Source organism: Thunnus albacares, chromosome 8, assembly GCF_914725855.1.
Source record: "Thunnus albacares chromosome 8, fThuAlb1.1, whole genome shotgun sequence".
In the NCBI taxonomy this organism is placed as follows: Eukaryota; Metazoa; Chordata; class Actinopteri; order Scombriformes; family Scombridae; genus Thunnus; species Thunnus albacares.
Genome location: NC_058113.1, coordinates 16,285,823 through 16,309,823, shown reverse-complemented (window position 1 = coordinate 16,309,823; position 24,001 = coordinate 16,285,823). Strand labels below are relative to the sequence as shown.

General features: G+C 38.8%; 3 protein-coding genes across 14 annotated transcripts in view; 1 reads left to right on the top strand and 2 right to left on the bottom strand.

Annotated features, from left to right (window-relative positions):
* The window catches only part of LOC122987261 (IgGFc-binding protein), a 35,087-nt gene extending 34,105 nt beyond the window's left edge, over window positions 1-982 (bottom strand). Inside the window, exon 1 of the mRNA XM_044359053.1 lies at window positions 770-982. Within this exon, the coding sequence (XP_044214988.1) occupies window positions 770-812 (43 nt within the window). The 5' untranslated portion in view covers window positions 813-982. The remainder of the gene's footprint in view (window positions 1-769) is intronic.
* si:dkey-262k9.2 lies at window positions 43-12,460 on the top strand. Of its 11 annotated transcripts, XM_044360431.1 has the most exons (9): window positions 1,043-1,127; window positions 1,290-1,341; window positions 5,623-5,680; window positions 6,119-6,154; window positions 7,146-7,181; window positions 7,990-8,064; window positions 8,262-8,330; window positions 8,541-8,583; window positions 9,888-12,460. In XM_044360431.1, exons 1-9 carry the CDS (start codon window positions 1,120-1,122, stop codon window positions 9,931-9,933), a joined length of 423 nt encoding a protein of 140 aa, XP_044216366.1. In that variant the 5' UTR covers window positions 1,043-1,119; the 3' UTR covers window positions 9,934-12,460. The 11 variants fall into 11 exon arrangements, with proteins under 11 accessions (XP_044216371.1, XP_044216373.1, XP_044216372.1 ...); XM_044360436.1 differs by lacking the exons at window positions 1,043-1,127; window positions 1,290-1,341 and adding an exon at window positions 43-153 and having other exon boundaries at window positions 5,626-5,680; XM_044360438.1 differs by lacking the exons at window positions 1,043-1,127; window positions 1,290-1,341 and adding an exon at window positions 135-153.
* Window positions 12,461-12,936: 476 nt separating this feature from the next.
* On the bottom strand, window positions 12,937-19,096 carry fxyd5 (FXYD domain containing ion transport regulator 5). Of its 2 annotated transcripts, none has more exons than XM_044360429.1 (10): window positions 18,784-19,096; window positions 17,286-17,331; window positions 15,578-15,673; window positions 15,162-15,299; window positions 15,010-15,060; window positions 14,387-14,452; window positions 13,947-13,976; window positions 13,777-13,851; window positions 13,627-13,672; window positions 12,937-13,129 (listed from the first exon to the last, which is right to left on the bottom strand). In XM_044360429.1, exons 1-10 carry the CDS (start codon window positions 18,838-18,840, stop codon window positions 13,105-13,107), a joined length of 630 nt encoding a protein of 209 aa, XP_044216364.1. In that variant the 5' UTR covers window positions 18,841-19,096; the 3' UTR covers window positions 12,937-13,104. The 2 variants fall into 2 exon arrangements, with proteins under 2 accessions (XP_044216364.1, XP_044216363.1); XM_044360428.1 differs by having other exon boundaries at window positions 14,387-14,461; window positions 18,784-19,092.
* Between the last annotated feature and the right edge of the window lie 4,905 nt (window positions 19,097-24,001).

Genomic DNA, 24,001 nt, shown 5'->3' with positions numbered 1-24,001 from the left:
GCCAATGACGAACATCCTAGTTCCTGACTGAGTACACCTGTATTAACGTGCACACTCACTCTGGCAGTTTCCATGATAACAAGAATCTTGGCGTGGGAGCAACAGCATACCAGCAGTGTATAGAGAGAATTCTGAACAACAGCTTATTTAAACGTAAGTAGCCAATATTTTAAATGAATATGGGGTTACTTGCATAAAACTATTGTATTATTTCCTACACATTGATCTATTAGCACAAGCTTATATGATAGCCTGTGGATTGTCACTGCCAATAGTAGTAAAAGCTAAAATAAAACAGAAGCAAAACGATCATACATTTTTCTTTAACTCATAGCAAAAGCATTGTGACAAAAAGACAAACTATTTTTGAGGTGTGTTCCATATTTGAATGCAGTGATGCCTGCTAATCACCTCCCAATGCAGAGAAAAGAAAGATTTTAAGACACCAATTACTGACCGCAATTCCTTTTTAAAGTGCACAGATTAGTTTTTGTTGTCCCAGGGGCTGAGACATAGCCACACCCCATTCATCACTCAAAACCAGACAAATAGAAGTAGTCAAAGTAGACATAAGAACTGTTGAGATTTGAGTGTTGCAGGTGAGAGAGAAATAACCGAATGGAAATATGCTGCAAATATAGCCAAGTCATTGAGAGGTCAATAATGCCTGAGTGAAGAATGAATTGATTCTGATGTTTGTGCAAACGACCTTTGAATCTAGGGTAAGTACAGCCCAACACGTACAAACAATAGCCTATAAACCACTTACCAAGTCCCAAGAGGCACACCTGGAGCACCAGTACAAACTGCATTACTGCACTTAAAAAAGAAAACTTACATGAATGGAGCAACTACAGTAGCCTATATTGATTCTGTTTTCTCATGCACTCGAGATATTTTTACGCTATTTGCATGCCTGGGAAGACACCAAACAGCAAAATCTACTGATGGGAAAACAGACTACCAGGCAAATGGCCAATTAGCACACCTGTGGTTGCTAGGCAGACATGAGCCTCTTTATCAGTTCACGTTGACGTCATCGGGCTGCAAATGCCAGCTGAACCTCACTAATTACCACAGCTACAGTGGCACTTATAATTTTGAAATGTATAACTGGATATGGCCAGGTAGCTACGTTTTTTCTATCTCAGGATGCAACTTGTTTATAACTAGTCTGTAAAAAATGCACCAGTCATCGATCATTACTCAGCTTTTCCGGAAATTGTGGCTAGTTACGGCTTATTTCACCGCTTTGTGTTATTCATGACTAACGCTATTGTGTCTTATAGTCGTTTTCAGGAAACTGCCTGTGACAGCGGTTTTGATAACAGAATCAGAGAGGTATTTTCCACTGTTGTCAAATTTTGACTGAGATGCAAACATAGAAGGGGCAGTTCAGCGAAAAATGAGGTGGCTGTGAATCCCCTTTGTGGATGAGAATGAATTTGCCCTTAACTTGGCCTGCGCAGCAGCAGTAGACAGCTTTTCCTGTTAACGAGTCGACTCTGCTGAGGCTCGTTTGATCGACTGGTGCACAGCTGCGGTGAGTGCGTCAAGTTTAAGGGCACAGACGACGAGAGACATAGAGAGAGAGACATAAGGATATGATTTCAAAACTTTAATTTCCACAAACGGAGGAGGTGTTGGTAGGTTATTGGTTGATATTTTAAATGTTGCCAGTAATTAGACTGTAAGAAAACAAAACAAAACAAAACATAGCAACAGCATAGACTATTACTAATAGACATATTTGTAGGCTAATGAGCGTCTTCCTGTAGTATGCAGCGCAACTTTTTCATGCTATTTCTGTTTTTCTTGCCTCCTCCGTGGAGTTCAGCAAAGTTCACGGCAGTTGTTTATTACCTGTATCATTGTCATTGAGTGTAACTAAATAAACTCAAGGAGAGGCGTTTCAGCTCTTAACAACAGCAGTCCTGTTTGTCATACAGTGAGCCAGTGTGACAGTAACTTGATTTCATCCATTCAAATGTGCAGATTTCTTCCTTGAGGAAGCTGGTTACAAAAGGTGAGGGAGCTGTAAATTTAAAAAAAAAAAAAAAAGATTTGGCACACTGCAGCAACCTCTTATCTCACTTCCTGTGTGTGTGTGTGTATGTGTGGAAGTGTGTGGAAGTGTATAAGGTTGAAATTTCATTCACATGTGCTCTTTAGTGGCTCTGTGACCTAAATATTATCTCTTGTGTTTTTTCCGCTGTTATTAATCAAGCTGATTCCCCAAAGGGTGTCAGAGGGTAGGCTGGAGCACCTGATCTTTGTTGAACCATTTACATCTTTTGTTTTAAGTTTAACATTTTGTTTTGCTTGTTTCTCAGAGGTATGATGAGGCTGCATTTCAGACTACATTGCAAAAAACCCTCAGTGTGACTGGGATAGGTCTTGTGATAGTGTTGTTAACATAACAAAGAACAACAGCTTTGTCTCCATCTGATAAAAAGTAAACCTGAGGTGTACGTGCCCAGAGTACTGCAGGTCCACACTCTGGTTGTTGCTGTTGTGGTCATGGCAGAGGCTGTGCACCCATCGGATCATGTCTATTCATTCTGGTGTGTGGTTTTATAGTTTTACACACACACACACACACACACACACACACACACACACACACACGTGGAGAGAGAGAGAGAGAGAGAGAGAGAGAGAGAGAAAGGGGTGGGGGGCAGGCAAATACAGGATATCTGTCTCCAAGACGGCTATCTTAGTCAAAAGCACTCATATCCTCTTAGTAATACTACAGTGGCCTTACTGGCCTAACACTCAACAAGTCATCCACAAACCACGTTTCTACTGGAAATAACTGCTCACTTTTCAGACTCTTGGGTATCAATGGCGGATTGCTCACTGGTATGCATGGCACCAACCAAGGTATTGTGGGTTTTGCTTTATTTTATTTATTTCATCATTAGTTTCTTTGTTACTTTATTTGTGGTCCAGTAGCATAGCAGAGTATGTTGTGTTAGAGATATGGGGGGAAAAAAAAAGAATTTGCATCAAGCTCACTTAGATAAACAGCTTCTGTAGAGACGGCAGAGTCGAGTAAACATTTCAATAAGAATATTTTCTCTCCTCACTGAACCAGAGTAAGCTACCACTTTTATAAAATTGAATGGCAATGAACAATGACAAAACAGTATAACAATAACAAATGATGCTTTCCTCCCTTTTCTCACTCTTTTTCCTCGTTCTTGCGCTGTTTTTGTTTTGACACATCTTAACAATAATCATGAAAGTTTTTCTTTGCTATCTTCTCTCCCTTTTCTTTCCATTCTCCTTGCTAGCATTTGTTTCCATATGAACTCTCTAGGCTACAGTAATTCTGATATCTGCACACATTAGTGATTGTTATCGCTCGGTGTCAAAGTCTTGTCAGCGGTGCACAATGGTTGAGCAGAGGGCTGTTATCTGTGTGAGCAGATAAGAAAGAGATAGTCAGTGTTTCTACATGTAGTTTTGTTTATGCACTGAACCCCTGTTTGTGTGTGTATTTTATTGATATAGATTGTACTAGGTGTGTTGGAAGGAGTGGAAAATGTCCAAATTAAACCTGGTGAACAAGAATGAGGTGTTCTGTGGGCTGGTCTGGTCAGACAGGTATGAGGTTCAGGGTTAATCATGTCAGCGGAAAACTGCAATGGGGAACATGAAACAAAAACAAGAGATATTCACCCTCAAGCAATATTACAGTATATGCCTTTCTTGCAGCACTGCACTCTTTTATAGATTTGTACATTTACCCTCTATGATCTTTGCATCTCTATCCTGAAGGCAGCTGGCATGTCTGCTTTATAAGCAAGCCGCTGGTTATTATACGTTGCAAATTGGGTCTGGTATTAAAGAGCAAATTCAATTGGCATTCAAATGTACAAGAATATATTACCCAATTTGAAAAATAATACAGGCGTCAGGAGCCATTTTGATACAGAGGCGGTGGACTGGGTTGATAAATATTTCCAAATTGGATCAGCTTATTATTTCACCCAAAGCAAGTCTGAAAAGCAAATTGGATACAGAAGGGGATTTTATTTGCAGCTTCTTAGGTTGTTTGCATTTGGAGATTTACTGCAGCTATTCAAGAGGCCAGAACAGCCCACACTACACTCCCTCTCCAATCAGCCTCAGTTGTGTGATTAATATCTTTTTCCAATATAGTCAACCAAAATAGTTCATGATACTGTTCTGCTAATTTAGCATGAAGATAATCTTGTTGTGGATTGGGTTGCACCCGTCGCTGTGCCGCCCTACAGGGTGGACATTTGTCTTGCATGAAATTTTGTAGACACCAACTACCATGGCAGCATTTATTGGATTACAGTATATGCCCTGATTTCCTGATGTCCAGGTATTTTTCAAAACTTAACTGAAAGAATGAACTGATGTTGACTAGTCTTCTATCTTTATTCTAAACACCTGCGTCTTTCTTTTTCACTTCCATTCACCAGATATGGTCATCGGAATGTACTTGCCATACACGGGGCATAATTCTCTTCCTTTAATTGTAGTAATGAGAAGGGAACTATAAGTGCGAAACTGCCATGTGGGGGTGTATGGTGGATGTTTAGAGGTTTGCTACTGTCCATTAGAGCCCTATTTAATAATATGGTCAACTCAGTTCTTTCCACATAGTCATTAACTATGAAGGAAACAAGGACACAATGGGCATGGGTAACAATGCAGAGGCGCATACAGCATAACATATGGCACAAAGTTTAATAGGAGAGTTCACTCTGTACAACAGTATCAAACACAGCATGAGTGAGTATTGCTTCCTGATCCCATGCAAACATCAATGGCTAAATCTGACCAGCGAGGCTTAATCCGGGACTTCCACTGGAGGAGAGATCAGATTCCCATGTTTTCCCATTTAAAAATATCGTTGCATTGTGTTGGATACAGCTGGGGCTTTGTTTGGCAGGATAAGAACATCCGAGGCCTGTGCCATGAGGAAGTTGTGAGATTTCTTCTTAAGAAACAAAAAAAAAAAAAAAGAAATCATGGCCAAAGTGTATCAGTTGGTATCTGTCCTATGACACATTTGGCAGGTAAGTATTTGTTCAGGCTTATACCTTTTTATAAGCCTAGTATTTAGTATTATGTAGAGAGATACAACAAACAAAACAGAATTGATTGCTTTGATTTGTTTTTCCTTCACCAGTGGGAATCATTGGACTTTTTTTGTTACACAGCACTTGGCATGGCACTCAGGCTTTGCATAGGGAGGGGAAAATGTTGAATGGACACTTGTTGGCAGCTGACTGTGACAGAATTGTCAGTAAAGTGTTTTTTTTTTTGCTGAGCACTGTGGGAAATAAGGTTCTCATTTGCTGACCCTCTTACCAGCACCCACTTCAGACTACAATCTAGATACACATGCATACTTTAAAACCGGTCAAAACGGTACAAGGACTGGTTAGTTTGGAATTTGTAGTTTTCCGCTTACTGGTTATACGTGATCCAGAAACTGAAAACACCAGACAAGATACAATAATAGACACTGTTGCTGCTTTCCATCACACTACTTCTAAACCAAAAACACCAAGATTTCACACACATCAATGGCTGAATATTAATAGCAGATATTTTTAACTTGGGTTTCTTTTCCCCCAGCAGCATTTGAAGATGATGCGATTGCTGTTCCTGTGTCTGCTGCTGCCAGCTGCTACTGGTATGTTCTCATCTCTGTGACGCTTTCAGGTGATAAACATCTAATCAGGCTCCATGCATCCCTGTGCCGGCATGTTTTCCTCACCTACTTACGTATGTGTAGTGTCTGTAGTGTGTGCAACAGGATTAATGTATGCACCTACTTTTGAATTATATAGCAACATGACAGTATGATACAGTGATAGAAACAATGTTCACACATATAAGTATAACATTATATAAAGCCTAACATGTACAGAGAAATGACCCGATTTCACCAAATGTACTTAATACAATGACCAAGTACAGTCGATTTACTGTAGTCCACCTACTTCTTCTTCTATGTAAACATCATCTAAATGTTGCAGTGTTACAGAGCAAAACTATGATGAATAATAGCCTTTTAAAAAACTGTATTGTGAATTAATGTAATGCCCTACTCTGTACCTCTTTATTACAGCTTTTTCAGAGGAGGGTGAGGGATCAGCAGTTGGAGGTACGTCATGCATCTTTGTCTGTAAAATGAAGAAAGACAGGAGCACTTGCCTTTTTTTTTTAAACCTGTGTTTAACTTTTATTAGTTATTCATAAGCTGGGCATTATTCAGTTGCCATGGCGCTATTCAAGACTATCAACAAGTAAACTGTAACAGGTTCGTCCCTAAAGTCAATTTAACACTAAAAAACAAGCAAAAAAAAAAAAAAATTATAATATTTATTAATCAGCTGGGAAACCACATCCATACTCAAAAACAAAGAATATGTTTTATTTGTTTGTTTTTACAGGAATTATCAGACTTATTTTCATTCTCAAGTTTCTACGTGTTCCTGGAACTGTTACTGTCAGTTCCAATATTTCAGCGTCAGCTTAGTGGGTCCTTTAGGCCACGTATTAACACTTGTCAAGGATCACACCAGACATGTTTGTGGACATGAACTAGTGAATTTCATGTCAAAGTGAATAACTTAAAAGCATGCTGTAGATCATAATACAGCATGACTGGACATGAAAATTAATGATGTCACCTTTCCCAGGTGTTTGAATCTCCACATTCCCACTCGCTTTACACATGTACAAAACAGGAGCTGCTTGAAATAAGATGACTCACATTTACGGCTCAATGGTTTTACTTCCTCATTTAGAGTTTCGTTGTTTACTCAAACTGGTCACATTTGTTTTCTTGTTTGCAATTTTGCTATTACTTATAGTTTTGATCACTCATATATGGTTATGGTTTTCTGTCCACGATATTAATTTTTGACTATAGTTTTTCGTTTCTTTGCTCTCAGACCTTTTTGCCCTAAACTGACTTTATAAAACCCTCAATCAATAATGTTGCTAAAAGATTAAAGGCATTGTCTATATCTTGACTATTTCACAATAGAGAAAATCTTACACTTTTATACTATTTGCCAAAATGCTCACAACTGAGAAATATGCATTTCTGTGCTGTCTTTACAAGCATCTGTTCTCTCTTTATTTCACAGCTCTGGATGATGATGAGGATTTATTTGATCAAAAGGGTGAGTTTATTACCTCAGTTCCAGAGAATAGATAGGAGGGCAGTTGGACTTTGTAGTTTCTTCTCTCCCACAAACACTGTAATGGCAGCTGTCCAGAGGAGAGTATGTGAAGGTTATGGCCTTTGTAATTATTGTCAGTAAGTTAGCATTGTTATGGCCCCTGTTGGCTTTCCCTCCTCCCAACCATTACACGCTGAATGGAATCAATTAGCTCCCTGGAGGGGCCCTGTGGATTCTGCTGAAAGGCCAATGAACACGTCGACATCAGCCCCATCCTGCTGGTCAGCTAATCAACACTGGCATTCTCATTCTCTCTCCACGCCTCTCTCCGTCACTCCTCATCTTCGCTTTGATAGACGTTTGAATAGAATTACAGATCTGTTCAGACCAGGGCTGCAGCCAGCTGGTTCTTGGAGAAGGAGCCTCTCTGCAAAGACCTACAATTCCACTGATAAAGCCTCAACCTTCTCGATTCCTGTACACACAAGCATGTTTTTCATTGTCCTCAGCTACCTTTTGAATAACTCAAGTGACACAAAGTCAAAACAAGCTAACCAGCAGCCGGCTGTAGCTTCACATTTATCGTACAAACATTCAAGTGGTACTCACCTTCTCATCTTAATCTTGGCAAGAAAGTGAATAACTCTAAGAGCAATCACCATTCAAAAGCCATAATCAGAAGTTCGGCGGCACTGTTGTCTTGAGTCTGTAATAGAAGAGGTGTAGAAGTGTTCTGTGTGGGGAGGGTTGAGATATACATCTGTAATCAGCATAACTCATGTTAACTTTTTTTCTTGCTCTCTTACAGTGGATTCAGGGATCCTCACCAAAGGTGATCCTGGCTCAGTTGTAGGTAAAACTACAGGCGCAGAAGACACGTCAGGTGAGAGTATTTTAATTATAAGCAGTGATATACAGTAAATGTACTGAAATATTTAAACACATAACAAGTGTTGAGGATTTTATACCGTGTAGTTGTGCCTATGTACATTAATAATACCGTACACTGCTATCAACTTAACTCTCTTGGTACTGCTTGTTTAAAACACACCTAACAACCTCTCATATTTTGTCCTTTAGATCAGTTCACCCTGATTGTCACTGTTGTAGGTGTGACTGTGTTGACTCTTTCAGTTGCAGCTGTAGTCAGTAAGTATTCTGTGTTTTGTACATAATTTAGTAAAATGTGAAGTGCCTGTTTCATTCCCACAATTGACAAATGCACTGCTGTAAAGTCCTTCAGTGCTTGAACAGAATCACTGTAGTCTTTGTGTGTGCCTTGTACAACTGTTAATACCTAAGCAAATATGAACTTTTCTCTTGTGTAGCTGTGACATTTTCCCATTTTTTTTCTTGCAGCCATTATGTTAGTAAGACGCCACATGCACAATCGGCAGCAAGGGTAAGGTCCAATTTCTTCTCTCTCAAAGTTTAGATTTGATTTCTTTTTAACATTTGATTTATTTATTTACTTGAAGTTTTCATTTTAGTAGGCTTGGGTTTACTTCATTTTCACACTCAACTAGAGAAACAAATTTATTTTCCTCCTATGGCCTCTGTATGTACTGTATCAGTGTCTTAGAGAGAAATGCATGCTCCACTTTACGCTAAGTCAGCCTGCAGGTGACAGAACCAGTCTGGTGGGTAACAGCCTTTCTGCTGCCTTGCCAATTTGCCCTACTTCATCCAACTCAGCAGCATCAAAACCAGAAAAAAAACACTCAGGTGGCAAAAGACAACCAACATCCACCCATCTGAGCCCGTCTGGACTTGTTCAGCAATTAGTATCATAGCCTGAGGCCCTCCACCGCCACCACTGAACACTCCCCACCTCTAACCCTTTCCATCTTAGCCATCAAACAATAGCCTTAAGACAGTGAGTGCTACTGGGTCTGTATGACCCAATGGGGACAGGACCTAACCTGTTCCAGAGCTTGCCTCATGATCCGAGACCTGAGTCTACGGCTACACTCAGGAATAAAACAACCCTGTAAACATGATCCTGGCGTCATGACAACAATCTGCCAACAGCGATCAGACAGCAGAACAGCCTAAACCAGTTAAACAGAGAGACTCTCTCTCTTCGCTCTTTGCCTCCCTTCCACACATTGCTGATTTAACTGCTGTTAGCTCTGGGATGGCTTTCTGCAGAGTAATCAGTTTCCTTTGTTCTAGGGGTGCAGTAATACATGACCTGCAGGTTGTGTCAGAAGGGTTACAGAGTTCAAATTAGTCTCCAGAGATCTTTAAGTAGCAGGAGACCTGCCATTGTGGTGCAGACACCCAAGTCAATCTGAAAGGGTTAAATTCCTCCGCAGGATTACTGGCTGCCTCCCGGGGCTGCAGTCAGCTCTGTCAGTGTTTGGTGCTGACTGATCGCTCTGCTGAAAAGAGGCTTAATCACACAGCAACCTCTGGCTTGTTGGATCAACAGTGCCTTGCCAGGTTTATAAGTCCCACCTGGGGATGAGCTGTGTTTTGAGGTGATGCAGTCACCGTGCACCTGTCAGATCCCTGCAGCATGAAACAGGCGTGTGTTTCCTGGATTCAGACACTAAGGGATGTTTCTTGTGTCTTTCTGCTAAAAAACTGAGAAAGAGCCTAAAAATATCTTGAAGATGACACATTTTTGCCCTGTCTCACCTCATCTGTTTTCCCCCTTTCCCTGTATTCCCTTCCTGTGGCCTTTCCTCCCTTTCTCTTCAGGATTTACTCTGTGCCTACAGAGCAGGACCAGAAAGGGGCGGTCTAGTTCCTGGCAGAGCAGCAGTTCTATAACACGCAGGCAAGAGAGGAGCAATGCACTGGGCTATGTCATCCCCTACTCTTTAACTCAGGACAATTCTTTGCACAACCGCTGACTTCTCACCCTTCACTTTATTGCTCCTCGCTGCTACACAACTTCCTATCAATCCATATGCAATATGTTTTTTTTTTCCTCTGCTGTCATATACTTTTGTCTTTGTCCCACCCGTTTGTACTCCACATACACACAATTTAGCCCGGGACATTTGGAACACATTCAAACCTTCTAATTGGATTCTATTTGAGGAATCCAAATCAAAGCCAGTGAATATGGCTTAAAGCTTCTTTTGTTAAAGGGATAATTTAGCACAGCCAGAACTCCCCCTTTTTTACTACCTGAAACAAGAAATTATTCCCACCAGCTATGCAGTGAAACTGTATTTGCCTTTGATTCGGTACATGTGGAACAGACCCGTCTGTGTGAAATGGTGGCTGAGTGAGACAAACCATGCTAATCCACACTAAGCCAGCCCAGTGCTCACTTCATTCTCCTGTTCACTTGTCTGACATCTTCTGTTCCAGGCCCATTAGGGGTGTCAGGAGGCAGTGGAATAGGAAAATAAAAAACAGTTCCCTATCTTACCTCCAGTGTAAAAAAAAAAAAAAAAAAAAAAAGAAACAAGTGGAAAAAGCCAGTGTGAACACCCTCTTGCAAAGCAGCAAATTAATCGACCACCATGAATGATGATGTTTTCTTTTCCTCCTCTCTTTTTCATTTTGAAAGGCTTTCACTTTAACATCTTGCAGATTGTAAATAGCTCTTTGACTGCTGTATAGAGTTAGATTAATGCCTCACACACTGGTACAGAAAGGCCGGGTGTGTTAGGGATAAAATCCTGCGAATCAAATAAAGTGTAGGGGATGATTTGGAAAATATCAACAATGCCTTTGTTTCATTCATACAACACTTCATGGCTTCCCTGTTTTCATTTAAATGTGAAGGAAAGCTTTTATTCCAAGACGCCAAGGCACTGGTTGCCGTATTTGCTCCAATACATGGAGAAGAGCTTTCTGTGGCCAAGGTTAAAGGGGAGGAGGGGTATGATGCTCCTGTTAGGCATGACACTTTTTCACTTGTAGCTTAATGAGAAGCACTTATAATACTGTCAACAAACACTGGAAATGGCAACATGGGGTTAAACACTGGATTTGTCAAAGCAGAATCTCACTTTGCTTTTCCACTAAATCTTGTAGCTAATCTCACCACTGGGAGCAGGGCCTGGCTCCAATCCAGCTCGACTTGAGAGCAAAAACAATTGTATAGTCATGCCCTCATCAGGGTGCACAGTGCCTATAGCTCTGTGCTGAAGAAAATGATGCATCCCAGTTTATTTTAGCACAGAAAGTCAGCAAATGGGATTATTGACTGCGCATATGTTTTACTGGTCATATTTGAGAGCTGTGTGTACAGTATGTGTTTCTCAAAAGCGTAGCATAGCCCAATAAGCCTTCAGTATGTGTCAGCATTTCAAAGGGAGGACAACTAGTCAAAAATTGCAGTAAAAAACATTTCAGTTTTTTATGTGTTTATCTATTCATATTTGCTTATATTCGCCATTTCTATTGGACAAACAAACCACAATGTAGATGAGTCTTCTCTTTGAATGCTTTTCCAAAATGTAGAGAGGAAACCAACTTGTGCAGAAATCTAAGGAGAAACACAGTATTTGGTCCATTGTGCCTCACACAGGTGGCCAAAGTCTACTCCATTATTCCTCCTGTATAGCCTCTTTGCTGTGACACTACTTGTGGAAATGTAATAAATATAGCCATTGAGCATTTTTTCTTTTTCACCATGATGCATGTGGAAAATGTAATGCTTTTCTTTTTTTAAAAAAAATGGCTATTTTTTTCTGTCAAAGCATTGTCTGAGCTTACTCCATTGTTATATCTTTAAATTTATAATATATTTTATGTATTTACACATTTACTGAGCTATACATTTGCATTGTTTGTCTTCATGCCAAAATATTGTATTTGGCTAAGTGGTATTTTTATATGGTTGTTAAGTTTAAGGGTTTGATGTCTCTCCAAAGTGTGTGTAAAAAAAAAAAAAAATTGGCGAGTGGGAGTCTGTTATTTGCCAAAAATCTTTTATGTAAAATATTTGTATTTTTGTATTTTATTGCAACCAAAAAAATTGGATTTAATGTTAAGTACCTCTGTTCATATGCACTTGTATCCCGATTAAGCCATGTGTCTCATTTGTACCAATGACATCTACAATGTTTTTTTTCATTATATAAAAATTTACAAAATGATATAATACATGGCCATGTATCTCACAAGAAAACAATTGCAGTGGGTGACTATATCCTGTGTATCCCATTATTTTTCATTTCCAAAGCTGCAGTCTTCTTGATATTGTTCTGACAGCAATTACAACAATGAATACTACTGTATATTATGTAGCTGAACTCTGGATTGTGTTGATTTTACCAAATCTGTTGTAAATTTTTCCTGTTTTTCTCTGAGTTTGTTGTCTGCATCATTTTGATGCCATATGGATGCAAAGATAATGCGCCAGTGGATCTTGTTTAATCTAGGGCTTTACTCACTTACAAGCATAGAGCCACTAAGAGGCTTAGACACCCCTTACTAAACATCACGTTTTTGTTGAGATTGAGAGTGTAAAGAGCGTGCAGGAAGAGTAAGTGACCCAGCTTCATTTCTAGATCCTGATTTAAGTATTGTGTGAGTTTGTCAAATGTAGGAACTTATGGGGTTATTCTTCATAACCTTTAATAATAATCTTGGCTGTGAAACACTGCCTATGGCTATGTTATAAGATACAAAGGTCATTTGAAACAAGCCTGCTTCACAGCTGATGGTATGACTAAAATATGAATCATCTCTTCATTGTTTGCCAAGATAAATAATCACTTTACTATTTCAGTGCAGTTTTATCACGTACAGAAAGCAGGTGATGGCATAGCTTTTCACTCGTCTGTATAATTCATGTTTTCTGTTTATTCAGTGTTTTTCTATGACATTGTTACTAAGCAGCATACAGTCATTCAATCAATTCATATTCACACAAAATGCGTGTTGAATGTGATGAACTCCAGGTTGGTTTTCTGCAACACTTTACTATTATCACTGCACACATGCTCTCTCCTTATCCTTGGGCCACTTGATATGACCTAGAAAATAAAGACAGACCATTAACAAGAATCACACATTATTCTAGCAATCAATTATAATTATCAAACATAATATACACCACAGTAAGGAGAACAAACAATTTGCACTTGTTGTGGTTGGTCTGATACAGTTCTGCCCTACAAATAGCTTAATCAGGATCTTTCTGATCTATTAATCATAAAAGAGATTTTAGTCAGCATTCTGTTGAGCTGTTATATGTCTAAAGTGACTGATTGTTTGCCATATATCATCCTGTAGCCTGTGGTATGAATTACTTAACCCATTCAACTGCAGTTTCCAACAGCATGGTATAAGAACAGCTATCCTTCATGCACAATGGGCTGTAATTTACTGTGGTCAAACATCACTTCTGTCAGTCTTAAATTATCCAGCTGTTGTGCTAATCATACACCTCTCAAAAAACTGCACAAATACAAAATCCGAGCTAGAATTAATGAAATTAAAGATTATGGCCGTAAACATCAGAAGTACTTACTTTGATGACTTCTTGCGACACTTGGGCGGCTTACACACTTTACCACCTACAGTGAGAAATGAAACACAAGAGAGAGAAATGGTTGAATATAATTACTGCAGTTTACAAGAGATCACAAAGGACAAACATGTCTCTCAGAGTTATACTTACAGCTGATGATCATGATGCCCAGGATGAAGAGAATGGCTGCAATGCCCAGTCCAGCCTTGCGCAGGGACTTATAATCTAGACATATAAAACTCATATCAAACACTCAACCATAGATGCAACAAGTAAAAAAAAAACAAACAAAAAAAAAACAGTCAAGAGGAGCTTCTTACCATAGCTGAAATCTTGGTCCCACTTTGGATCTATAACAGGTAAAAGTAGAAAGAAAAGTACTGAATTAAGTTTTACTGTTGAAGACAGGAAGCCTCTACAGGAAGAAAAAAGACAGAGGATCATCAGGGAACAACAGTCAGAGATGGCATGACAGATCTACTGGCCCCGCTGACATGCTGTTGATGGTGCATCAAAACCCTATCTATGGTAAGCCAGCACAGAACGAGCACACAATATCTTATCTCTTCTTGCATAAGGTACAATCAAGCATTAATCTGCTGGCAAGAGAGGAAGTGAGGTGCTCTATTCTACCAATCCGCCATGGGTTTTGTTTGGAAGACCGGGAATTGTGATACTGTCAGTCTGCCATGAGATAACAATAAAACCGCAATGCCTGTGGCATTTAAGGTAACTGTGGAGTAGGAAAATTTTTAGTTACCCCAGGCAACTGTTTGATGGCTCCCGTTTGTGGTGGTTTTCTTAGCTGTGGATGTGGTGGAGTTCACTGTGGATGCTGGAAAAAGAAACATTAGTTTCCCTGAATTCAATATTCATTAGGTTTAGTATTTGTTACACACAAGTTTATAATGTAAAAACATTATCTTATGTATTGGAACATTTTTTTTGACATACTGAATCCTTATCTTTGCCATGTGAGTCCATACATAACTGCTTCTCATTATATTCCAGGTTCATTCCTATATTTAACTAAATTTTTAATTGAATTTCTGAATATTTCAGTGGAATGACTCTCAGGGGACATCAAGCTGACACTTTTTAAAGCATATCAGCGCTCTGACTCTAGTTCTCTCTCTGGTGTGGTGGAATACAGCAGAAATACTCCTCTGTATATCTCAACAAGGACAGGGAGTTTAACATTTTCTAATGACCTCATAATTAGTTTAAAGCTTTCTGTATTTTTGATGGGAAAGCTTACTGTAAGCCTTTGCTATTGGTGTGAGGGGATGTTATTTATACTGGAGTGCTCATGGTCTATCTACCAGCCAATAGCTCCACCAACTGGGTGCTCAAACATGTCACTGAGAGGGCGAAGATTGTTACCTGGAGTGGATGTGGGCTTTGTTTGTGAATTTGTTGTTCTCTCACTGGACACTAAATGAACAGAAATATAAAAATCACATCAGCATAAATTAGAATGATTTAAATCTACATAAAATTATGTTACATACAGCGCTAACATCACACCACACTACCTGTGGAGGGTGTAGTCTCTAATGTGGTGGTGTTGACTTTAACTGGGTTGCTGGTGTTCTGGTTTATGGTTTGTTCAGCAGGGGAAGTTTCCAGGGAGGCAACAACATCTCTGGTGACTCTGGTGTCCATTCTTCTTCCTGTTACACCAAGATGATAATTATGAATTACAATGAAACTGAAAGATGTTTGACTTCTTCTAATACGATTAGATAGATAGATAGATAGATAGATAGATAGATAGATAGATAGATAGCTATTCTGTTCTATTACCATCATCCTTGTGACTTTACAGCAAGAGTACCGTGTTTAGGTCCTAACATGAATGATTATGGATGGTAACTGTAAAAAAACAAATTTGCCTGGAGACTCTAAAGGCTGCAAGTGGCATTTCTCAGAATATTCACAAGTATCATACCATTGGGAGTCGGAGCAGTGAGCATCGTTGCGCCTGCCGTACTGCTGCTCACAGGCTCCATTTGATCCACGGGTGTGGGAGTCTGAGCTCTTGACACTGCAGGGAAAAGACACATTTTAATCACCAAGTGCACAGCGAGTTCATAGTGAGGCCTAAATACAGTACACTTTACAGGAAGAACAAAGCACAGTGTTGTTTATTCCAGTGACTTTCTCAAACAAGGCTGTGATGTATTCCTGGCAGAGTCCAGACTTGAGAATGTGTCTGGCCATTGCAGGGGAGAGAGAGGCCTGCAGATGCACTGGGAGTATGTCACAGTAATAGTCTTGTGAGTGGGGCAGTGCGGCACAGCTACAAAGAAGTAGCTCTTACAAAACCTCCAGCTACAACAGAGCTGGATTGTTGTGTGAGACTACAGGACAGTGAGGCCGTTGTCTGTTTACTCACTCAGCACCTTCCAATTAGTGCTGAAGCTCTATAAAAGCTCTACTTTCTGCGGTTAATGCAGTGGTTTCAACTGCTTTAATGAACCTATACTGTAAGAAGGGACTCGGGATAATGTTTCATAGTTAACTCCAATTTTTTTAATTTAAAAATTAAAAAGTGTCAGCCTATATTGTGTATAGATGAAAAAACTCTTTGTATTCAATGCATATGCTCATAATCTAAGGAATTGATTTTAATTATTTATTGTCAGTATTGTTTATTTCAGGATTTATTGTGAGTTTATCCTCATATCTGGACTAAATAAGGTTAGACCCTCAGCCCACACTGAAATAGTTGGCTGCTGAATGAAAAGTGTTGCAATTTCTTCTTGTTTGTGTATTGACTAGACCCCCATTACACTATACACTCTGTATTATTAGTTTACACATTACTGTCCTCATGAATATTTAGTTATCCTAGTCTTGAATATTTATTACAATCCTTTATGTAAATTCCTCAGCATTTGAAGGAGCATTCCACTGATTTTACACATAATGATCATTGTGAACTGTGAAAACAGTGCTCCTCTGTGGCCCTTCCTTAGGCATCTAGCAGGTAGGGTCTAAAGAAAGATGCTATTGATGTGCTTCATGAGAAATGTAGGATCCAGTGTTTTTGGAGCTTGACACTTGCTGGGGACTAAAAGTTAAGATATCTCAGCCTCTGCTGCATTTTGACCATTCTATTTCATACTTGTCTCTAACAAGTCCTCTAACTTTTAAGAGGGGAAGTATTAAATTGCTTGAGTACCCCTTTAAGTTTCTCATTCCCAAGCTGCAGCATTAAGTGACACAATGCAACTTTTGCAAGAAGGGATAACACATTCTTCCTCTTACAAATGATATGTTGAGGTCACAAGTTATAGAATACACTCTTGCACAATTCATTGCACTCAGGGTTTTTGCTGCTAGTCTTACTTGGTGTGGTGTGACCACTAGCTTGTGGTGGCTGATGTTAATTAGCTAATTTTAGAAAACTTTAAATAGATATTTCTGTGTAAGTGATATTAGTGAGTCAGTTCACTGGCTTTGTGACTCTTCGCTACCTATACTAATGTAAAGCCACGTTTTAGCATTTACATTTTTTATTATCCTGTTATTATGATTTAAGACCTAAGTGGCTCCTGTTCAGAATAAGGTACTTAGGTCTTACTTTAAATGCTAATCACATGTGACTTCTCAGCAAGCTGATTCAGTACTAATTCAGAATTCTTGGCACTCACCATTTAACGTGACAAAAAGGAGAATGGTCAAGGAAGCAAAATGAATCTGAAAAAAAAAAACATATTGTGAGGAGAAGAGGTGAAACAATAGCATAGAAAGAGTAAACCAGGTTGTATCACAGCTAGTGTGAAATTATGTTTCAACTTGTACAGTTTTAACACATGATAAAAACTAAGACCATTTCAGATGAAATCTGCAAAGTCATCCAGAGCCCCTCAGATAGCACAAGTGATTCTATATAAGAAGACAGGTGATATAAATACAGCCACTGTGGTACATCTGTTGCAAAGAATTGGAGCAGATACACAACATCCAAAGAAAATGTCTGCTCATCAGCACACAGAAAGACAATGCCTCTGTAGCCATGGTAATGATTTTTGCAATTGTTTAACCAGGGCACAAGTGCAATGTGAATGTACATACTAAATTGTAAATTAAATGATCTGTTTAGCTGATTGAAACAAGAGAGCAGTCACTCTGGAACATTTTGTACATTGCAGGTCTACTAGACAGGAAGTTGTACTCATTGAGTTTACCACATTGCTAACCCCTCTTCCCTCTAAAGCGCACATGCAACATCACTCACACTCCTCACACAGCATGACAGAAAACAGACTCTTACTCTGAATGTCAAATTGTATAAGACACACACATCATACCCACGGTTTTCTTTTTTTTTTCATTTGTCAAATATGAGAGATCGAGGCCGCACATCGTGTATGCAATCCTCCCACACGTCTTGTTGAACTTTGTATCGCTATTGATCAAACTTCACCACATTTTTTAAGTTTGCTACTGTCACCAATTAAAAAATGGCATTGGAGGATGTGTCAAAACAAGTCTTTTTAACATAATGGAAATCCTGTACCAGTATGCAGCTCACTTTGAGTCAGTGGAAAAACATACGCTTTCCTCCCCCTCACAACATAGTGCTCCCAGCTTGAAACAAAACACTATAGACAATCAGAAAGTAAGCAAAAACCTGTCCGACACTGTATTATTTCATAGCAACACAGAGAACAATGCCAAACATACATGCAGACAATTTTCTTTTACACGCAGCAGAGGCAGGTAGAGTGACAGATGGAAGTCTAGGCCAGTGGCTCGGTTTGAATTCACCCCCAGCAGAAAATGAATCTCGATCTTTGACCTATCCTGGTGGCAGCTTGTCCTCCAGGCTCGGAACAGTGTGACAGGTGAGCGTCCGTGGCCGTCATGAGCTGTGACAGCTCAGATTAGCAGGTCATGCCAATCTTCATTTCACTCCAGAGCATATGTCAAGATGAGGCCTGTTTCCCTTGGGCTGTACAGGCGTCTTTCCCTTCCCCTAGCCTGACCTGCCTGCCTGTTTGTCACATCTAGCACTCTCACTCACTCTCCGTCTGTCTGTTCATCCGTTTGTCTGTCATCCTCCATCAATCTCCTTTCAGTCCGCTTCTTCAAAACAACTCCTCAACCCTCTGATATTTAGTCATCCACTCAGGCTATTATGCTTACCTTTGTATCCATTCTGTAAGGTGCCCTGGTCCAGAGATTTGTCCACAGCCTCATCATCTGCGATGCTTTCCTCTGTCTGCCACTATTGAAAGGCTGATGGAGTAACTGCTAACCAACCACACCCATGTGCTCACCATCACTACTTCCTCATCCAACTGTCTGAATTGTGTTTCAGTCTCTCGCTCACCCACTCCTTCTCACAACATGGCCTCCTCCTTCTTGTTGTTTGGCTTCCAGTTTTTCACTCTCACTCACTCTGCTATGACATCTGTCTGCAGTTCAGCATGGTCGTTTCTCTTCCTGCTTTACTTCTATATTTCCAACAGTAAACTACATGTTTCTCTTATTTGTCTGGTCTGGTTTGTTTCAAACAAGGAAGCTCTATCTGTTTGTCTGTCTGTCTGTCTGTCAGTTTGTATGTAAATTATGTTGTAGTTAAGTTATGTATGTGTGTATGTATGTGTGTGTGTATATATATATATATATATATATATATATGTATATATATGTGTGTGTGTGTGTGTGTGTGTGTGTGTTTGTGTGTGTGTATGTATATATATATATATATATATATATATATATATATATATATATATATATATATATATATATATATATATATATGTATGTATGTATGTATGTATGTAGGTATGTATGTGGGTTTGTCCTTTGTGTATCTCGAGAACCATTCATCTGATCTACTTCATACCTGGAGGGTGGATTGATGGGGAAACGAGGAAGTGCAATGTCGATTTGTGAAGTTGTTTGGATTAGCTGTTCTCCAGAAATATATAAAAATACCTCATAAGTAATGTTGATTTGCTTCTTTTTCTGCCCGTCGAGTCAACGAGCAGAAATACGGGAAGCGCCACTCTACCATTGCAACCCACACTGTGGTCGGAGGTGGGATTACATCCATAATGTTAATGACTTGAAAATGTTTAAGAGACTTAAGCTCTACTATTGAACTGTGTAACGTTACTGTGAACGAAACTTGGCATGCACTTTCAAGACTGAGTACTGGATATCTCAGACATGTTCAGAAATATATAAAAATACCTAATTTGCTTCTTCTTCCGCCCGTGGGGTCAACGAGCGGAAATCCGCACAGCACCACTCTACTGTTGCAACCCACACTGTGGCCGGAGGTGGGATTACATCCATAGTGTTAATGACTTGAAAAAGTTTAAGAGACTTAAGCTCTACTGTTGAACTGTGTACTGTGAATGAAACTTGGCATGTAAGACTTAGTGCTGGATATCTCAGGCATGTTCAGAAATATATAAAAATACCTCATAAACGATGTTGCTTCTGCTTCTTCTTCTGCACATGGATTCAACGAGCAGAAATACAGACAGCGCCAATCTGCCATTGCAACCCACACTGTGGTCAGAAGTGGGATCACACCCTTAGTGATGAGACCTACCATAGAGAATGAATTGAAAAAGTTTAGAGAATTAAGCTCTATTCCTGTTCCTCACATGCGGGAACTTTGTAAGTATGTTCAAGACATAGTGCAGGATGTGTCAGGCACGTTTTAAACTGGCACTACAGTTAATCTGATCAACTTCAGCTCAACTCAAAATTGTAGTCACCAGATACCGGTAGCCTGCATGTGAGGCGTTTAGGGATCATGGGTAAATTATAACACCTACCGATAGGCTGCATGTGAGGTATTTAGGGAGCATCGATAAATTGTAGCGTCTACCAATAGTCTACATGAAAGGCGTTTAGGGGACAGGCACAACTCTCTGCAGGTATTGAGAAATCGGCCTGTTCCGAACAGGCACGTTTTGAGCGGGCACTGCACTAGTCTTGTCTAATTGACTGTCTGTCTCCATGTTTATACTATTATTTCTGTCCACAGGACAATCTGTCATCTCTGTCCTTGTTTCTGTTTCACTTCAAGAAATTAATGGTTGTACATGTTAAACGCAATTTTACATGTATAGCTTGCTTCTATTGGTGAATAATTATATTACACCCTCTACCTTGAACACACTGGCACTGAGGATATTCTGTAGCCGTCAAGTACTCTGTATTTTTACTTTAAATACTAACCATTTCAAGTCACCCCTAAAGAAACAAATCTGTTTGTGTAGGGCATTACTAAAAGTTCTCTATCTTGCTAACACCTCAATTATAAAAACATCTGTAAAACATTGTATATAACCACAGAAAATCATCTGCTCCACATTTATCACATTGAATTGCGATTAAGCAGTAACATTGCCAACTTGTTGAATGAGTGTTTTTGTCAGATTTTTCAATTTCTGCTTCAAGACTGCAAGATTTGTGTGTGTGATTGTGACCCAGTGGCATTACACTGAGAAACACAAACCTAAACTGTTACAGCAGACAAAGCCTGCAATTCATTCACACTAGCAGAGGACAGTCTTTGTCCTGAGAGCTGTGGGGACGCTTTCAGATCAGCTTGTTCTCTGTCACATTCTTCATTTCTATGGTTGCTCGAAAGAAAATTGTTAACACTTCACACTAAGCATAAAATATTATTTTCTTAGGTTTTCAGATATTAAATATATAAAGAAACTGTTGATTTGTTAAAAGCAGATTCTGTCCAACACTTGACCTTCACACATCACTATGGACGCCTCCAGCCAATCACAGAATGAGATTTAGCCACACAAGTAATAAATGCTCTTGTGCACAAATACAATTAATATTCTCTATTCTGCAGAGAGGTCCATCAATCTGTTCATAAATTATTACTTCCTTAATAATTTGCTATTCATTCATTTTTCCATTCTTACTATAACAATTTATTTCTGTATTTTATTTCCCTCCAATTGTACTGCATATGTGTAGATAATATTTTAAAAAACATTTCAGAAATGTACACAGGTACACATTATGTGCTCATTGAAAAGCAATGATCTGTCTAAATACACAGTTTAGTAAACACAATACTGTTTATGAAGTCATTTAAACAAAACACATGTAAAAACCTGTAAAATGTATATAAATGTAATATGGGTTTCTGCTTGGTGTTGTTCTCCAGTGGTGGATGAAGTATTCAGATCCATTACTTAAGTAAAAGTAATAATACTGCAATATAATGGTAAGAGTCCTGCATTCAAAACTTAAAAGTATGCAAATATAATTAGCACAATGTACTTGAAGTATTAAAAATAACAGTACTCATTATGCAGGCACCTGTCGGTGTTAATATAATTTATTAACATTGATATATTAATATTTGATTATTATTATTTCTGATGCATTAATGTGAAAGCAGCAATTTAACCATGTAGCTGGTCAAGGTGAAGAAAATTTGATGAATTTTACTCACTCTTGAGTAGTTTAATCTAAATCAATGTATCATATTGCATGAGATGATATTTATTTGAATGTTAAATATTTATTTGCAAAGTGCAGTACCTAGAAATTGCAGTTGTCAAATAAATATAGTGGAGTAAAAAACAAAACAAAACAGCATTTCCTTCTGAAAATTAGTTAAATAATGTAACATACAATTGAAATACTCATTTAAGGTGTCTCAAAATTGTCCGTAAGTAAAGTACTTGAATTGAATGTATTTTTTTATGTTCCACCACTGTTGTCCTCCTTTGGTCATTTTGTCACAATGTTTCAGTGGGAGTGTTAAGTGCATTTTAATGAGTGAGCAGAGAGGGATGTGTGAATTCAAATGTGCTTACATACAAAAACAAAAAAATAGATCCAGGTTCAAATGGAACTTGAAAAAAAAAATGTTATGTTAAATATGTGCCTTTAGGCAAAAATACCAGGGGCGTATTGTTTGTCTGTTAAAATAAAGCTTACACTATTTTATATAGAGACAAATGTGGACTATATTTCTACAATGTAAAAATGTGATAAAAATGCAAAACTCATCTTTTTCTTGTTTTACTTGTAATCTCTTGGGTCATTAGGCTTTATTAGTAACTCTACTTTACATGTATTAATTTGGCATTTGCTTAAAGCATTGTTCAAATGAGGTACAATACAAGCAATAGAGGATCAAGGAGAAGCGTGCTGCAAAGTTCAGTCCCATGTTCCACCTGAGACAAGGACCACAAGGTTGCAGGTACGTGAAGTAACACATAAGTGCATAACTCTTGACAATTTATTTTCTACTTTTTGAGAAAGAGAAGAGTGGAGAGAAAAAGAGGATATTAGGTGAGTAGGTACTGACTGCTGACCTCAGGGTTTCTACAGTATCACTGACAGCGGTACTGTCTCAGTGGAATGACTGCTCTTAAAACTGGACCGGTTTAAATCAAGTAGATAATTTTGAGAGAGGGGATTTGAGACAGCATGCTCTAGAACTCTGGGTTGTAAAGTGTGCGATCACAGGCATGATTGTGTGTGAGGTAGCTTGAAAGCCATTGGAGGGAATTGGAGGGAGCCAGAACAAGATTGGGATGATTCAAGAGCAGAAGTTTGGAGACATCTTCCTCAGTGAGAGGGGAAAATGCAATAAGTGACACACCCTTAACTGGAACAGACACACTGACATACACCACATGGTTCACAAAACAGAAGGAGGATGCAAAGTCATCAGCTGAGAGAAAGGTGGCTGGTGCAGGAGGCTTTCCAAAGTGGAAAAATACTAATCTGTGGTACAGTTTTATTTTTAGTAAAGTACATATACTATGGCCAGCCATAAAAACCATCTATAATTAAAGAGGATCACATGTTCTTTTAGTTTCATTATGCTGTAGGATCTATCAAAATTAATAATTCATTGTGTTAGCTATCTGTCATGCACTATTGTTGTATTTATTCAGTTGTATTCTTTCATCCACATTGGAGGGCAAATTCCATCCTCATTACTGACAACAGGAGAGCAGATGCACAAAGTGAGTCATAAAAACTGCCTGTAAAATCATGTTCTAATTTGTAAAACCTGTGGTTGCTTTTGATTTGATTTCTATTTAGTTCAAATTGAAAAATATGAATAATGAGCGCAATGACAGGGTTTGCAGAAATTTGAGTTAAAATTGAGTTAGCTCCCCACCGGTAGCACAACCTGTTAAAGTGATAAGAGTTTTACTCAATCTCGTATTTCTTTTTTTCAAAAAAAAAAAAAAAAAAACATCCAGGAGAGGGGTAATAAGGATGTGAAAACAATCCTAGAGCGGAGGTAATTAAAGTCTCTTATTTGTTTCTCTTTTTGACTTAACTGTACACTTATGCAGCCTGTGTGTTCAAGCTCCCTGGAGATTCTTCAGAACAC

Bases quoted from the DNA above. Each gene is read 5' to 3' on its own strand.
- si:dkey-262k9.2 (XM_044360430.1), top strand. From the start codon at position 1,264: ATGACTAACGCTATTGTGTCTTATAGTCGTTTTCAGGAAACTGCCTGT. The intron at 8,065-8,261 runs GTGAGAGTATTT...TTTGTCCTTTAG, and splicing joins AGGCGCAGAAGACACGTCAG to ATCAGTTCACCCTGATTGTC. The intron at 8,584-9,887 runs GTAAGGTCCAAT...CTTTCTCTTCAG, and splicing joins ATGCACAATCGGCAGCAAGG to GATTTACTCTGTGCCTACAG.
- fxyd5 (XM_044360428.1), bottom strand. From the start codon at position 18,840: ATGATGAGGCTGTGGACAAATCTCTGGACCAGGGCACCTTACAGAATG. The intron at 17,332-18,783 runs GTAAGCATAATA...TTTTTTTTTCAG, and splicing joins CTTACAGAATGGATACAAAG to ATTCATTTTGCTTCCTTGAC. The intron at 14,462-15,009 runs GTAACAATCTTC...TTCTTTTTCCAG, and splicing joins AAAGCCCACATCCACTCCAG to CATCCACAGTGAACTCCACC.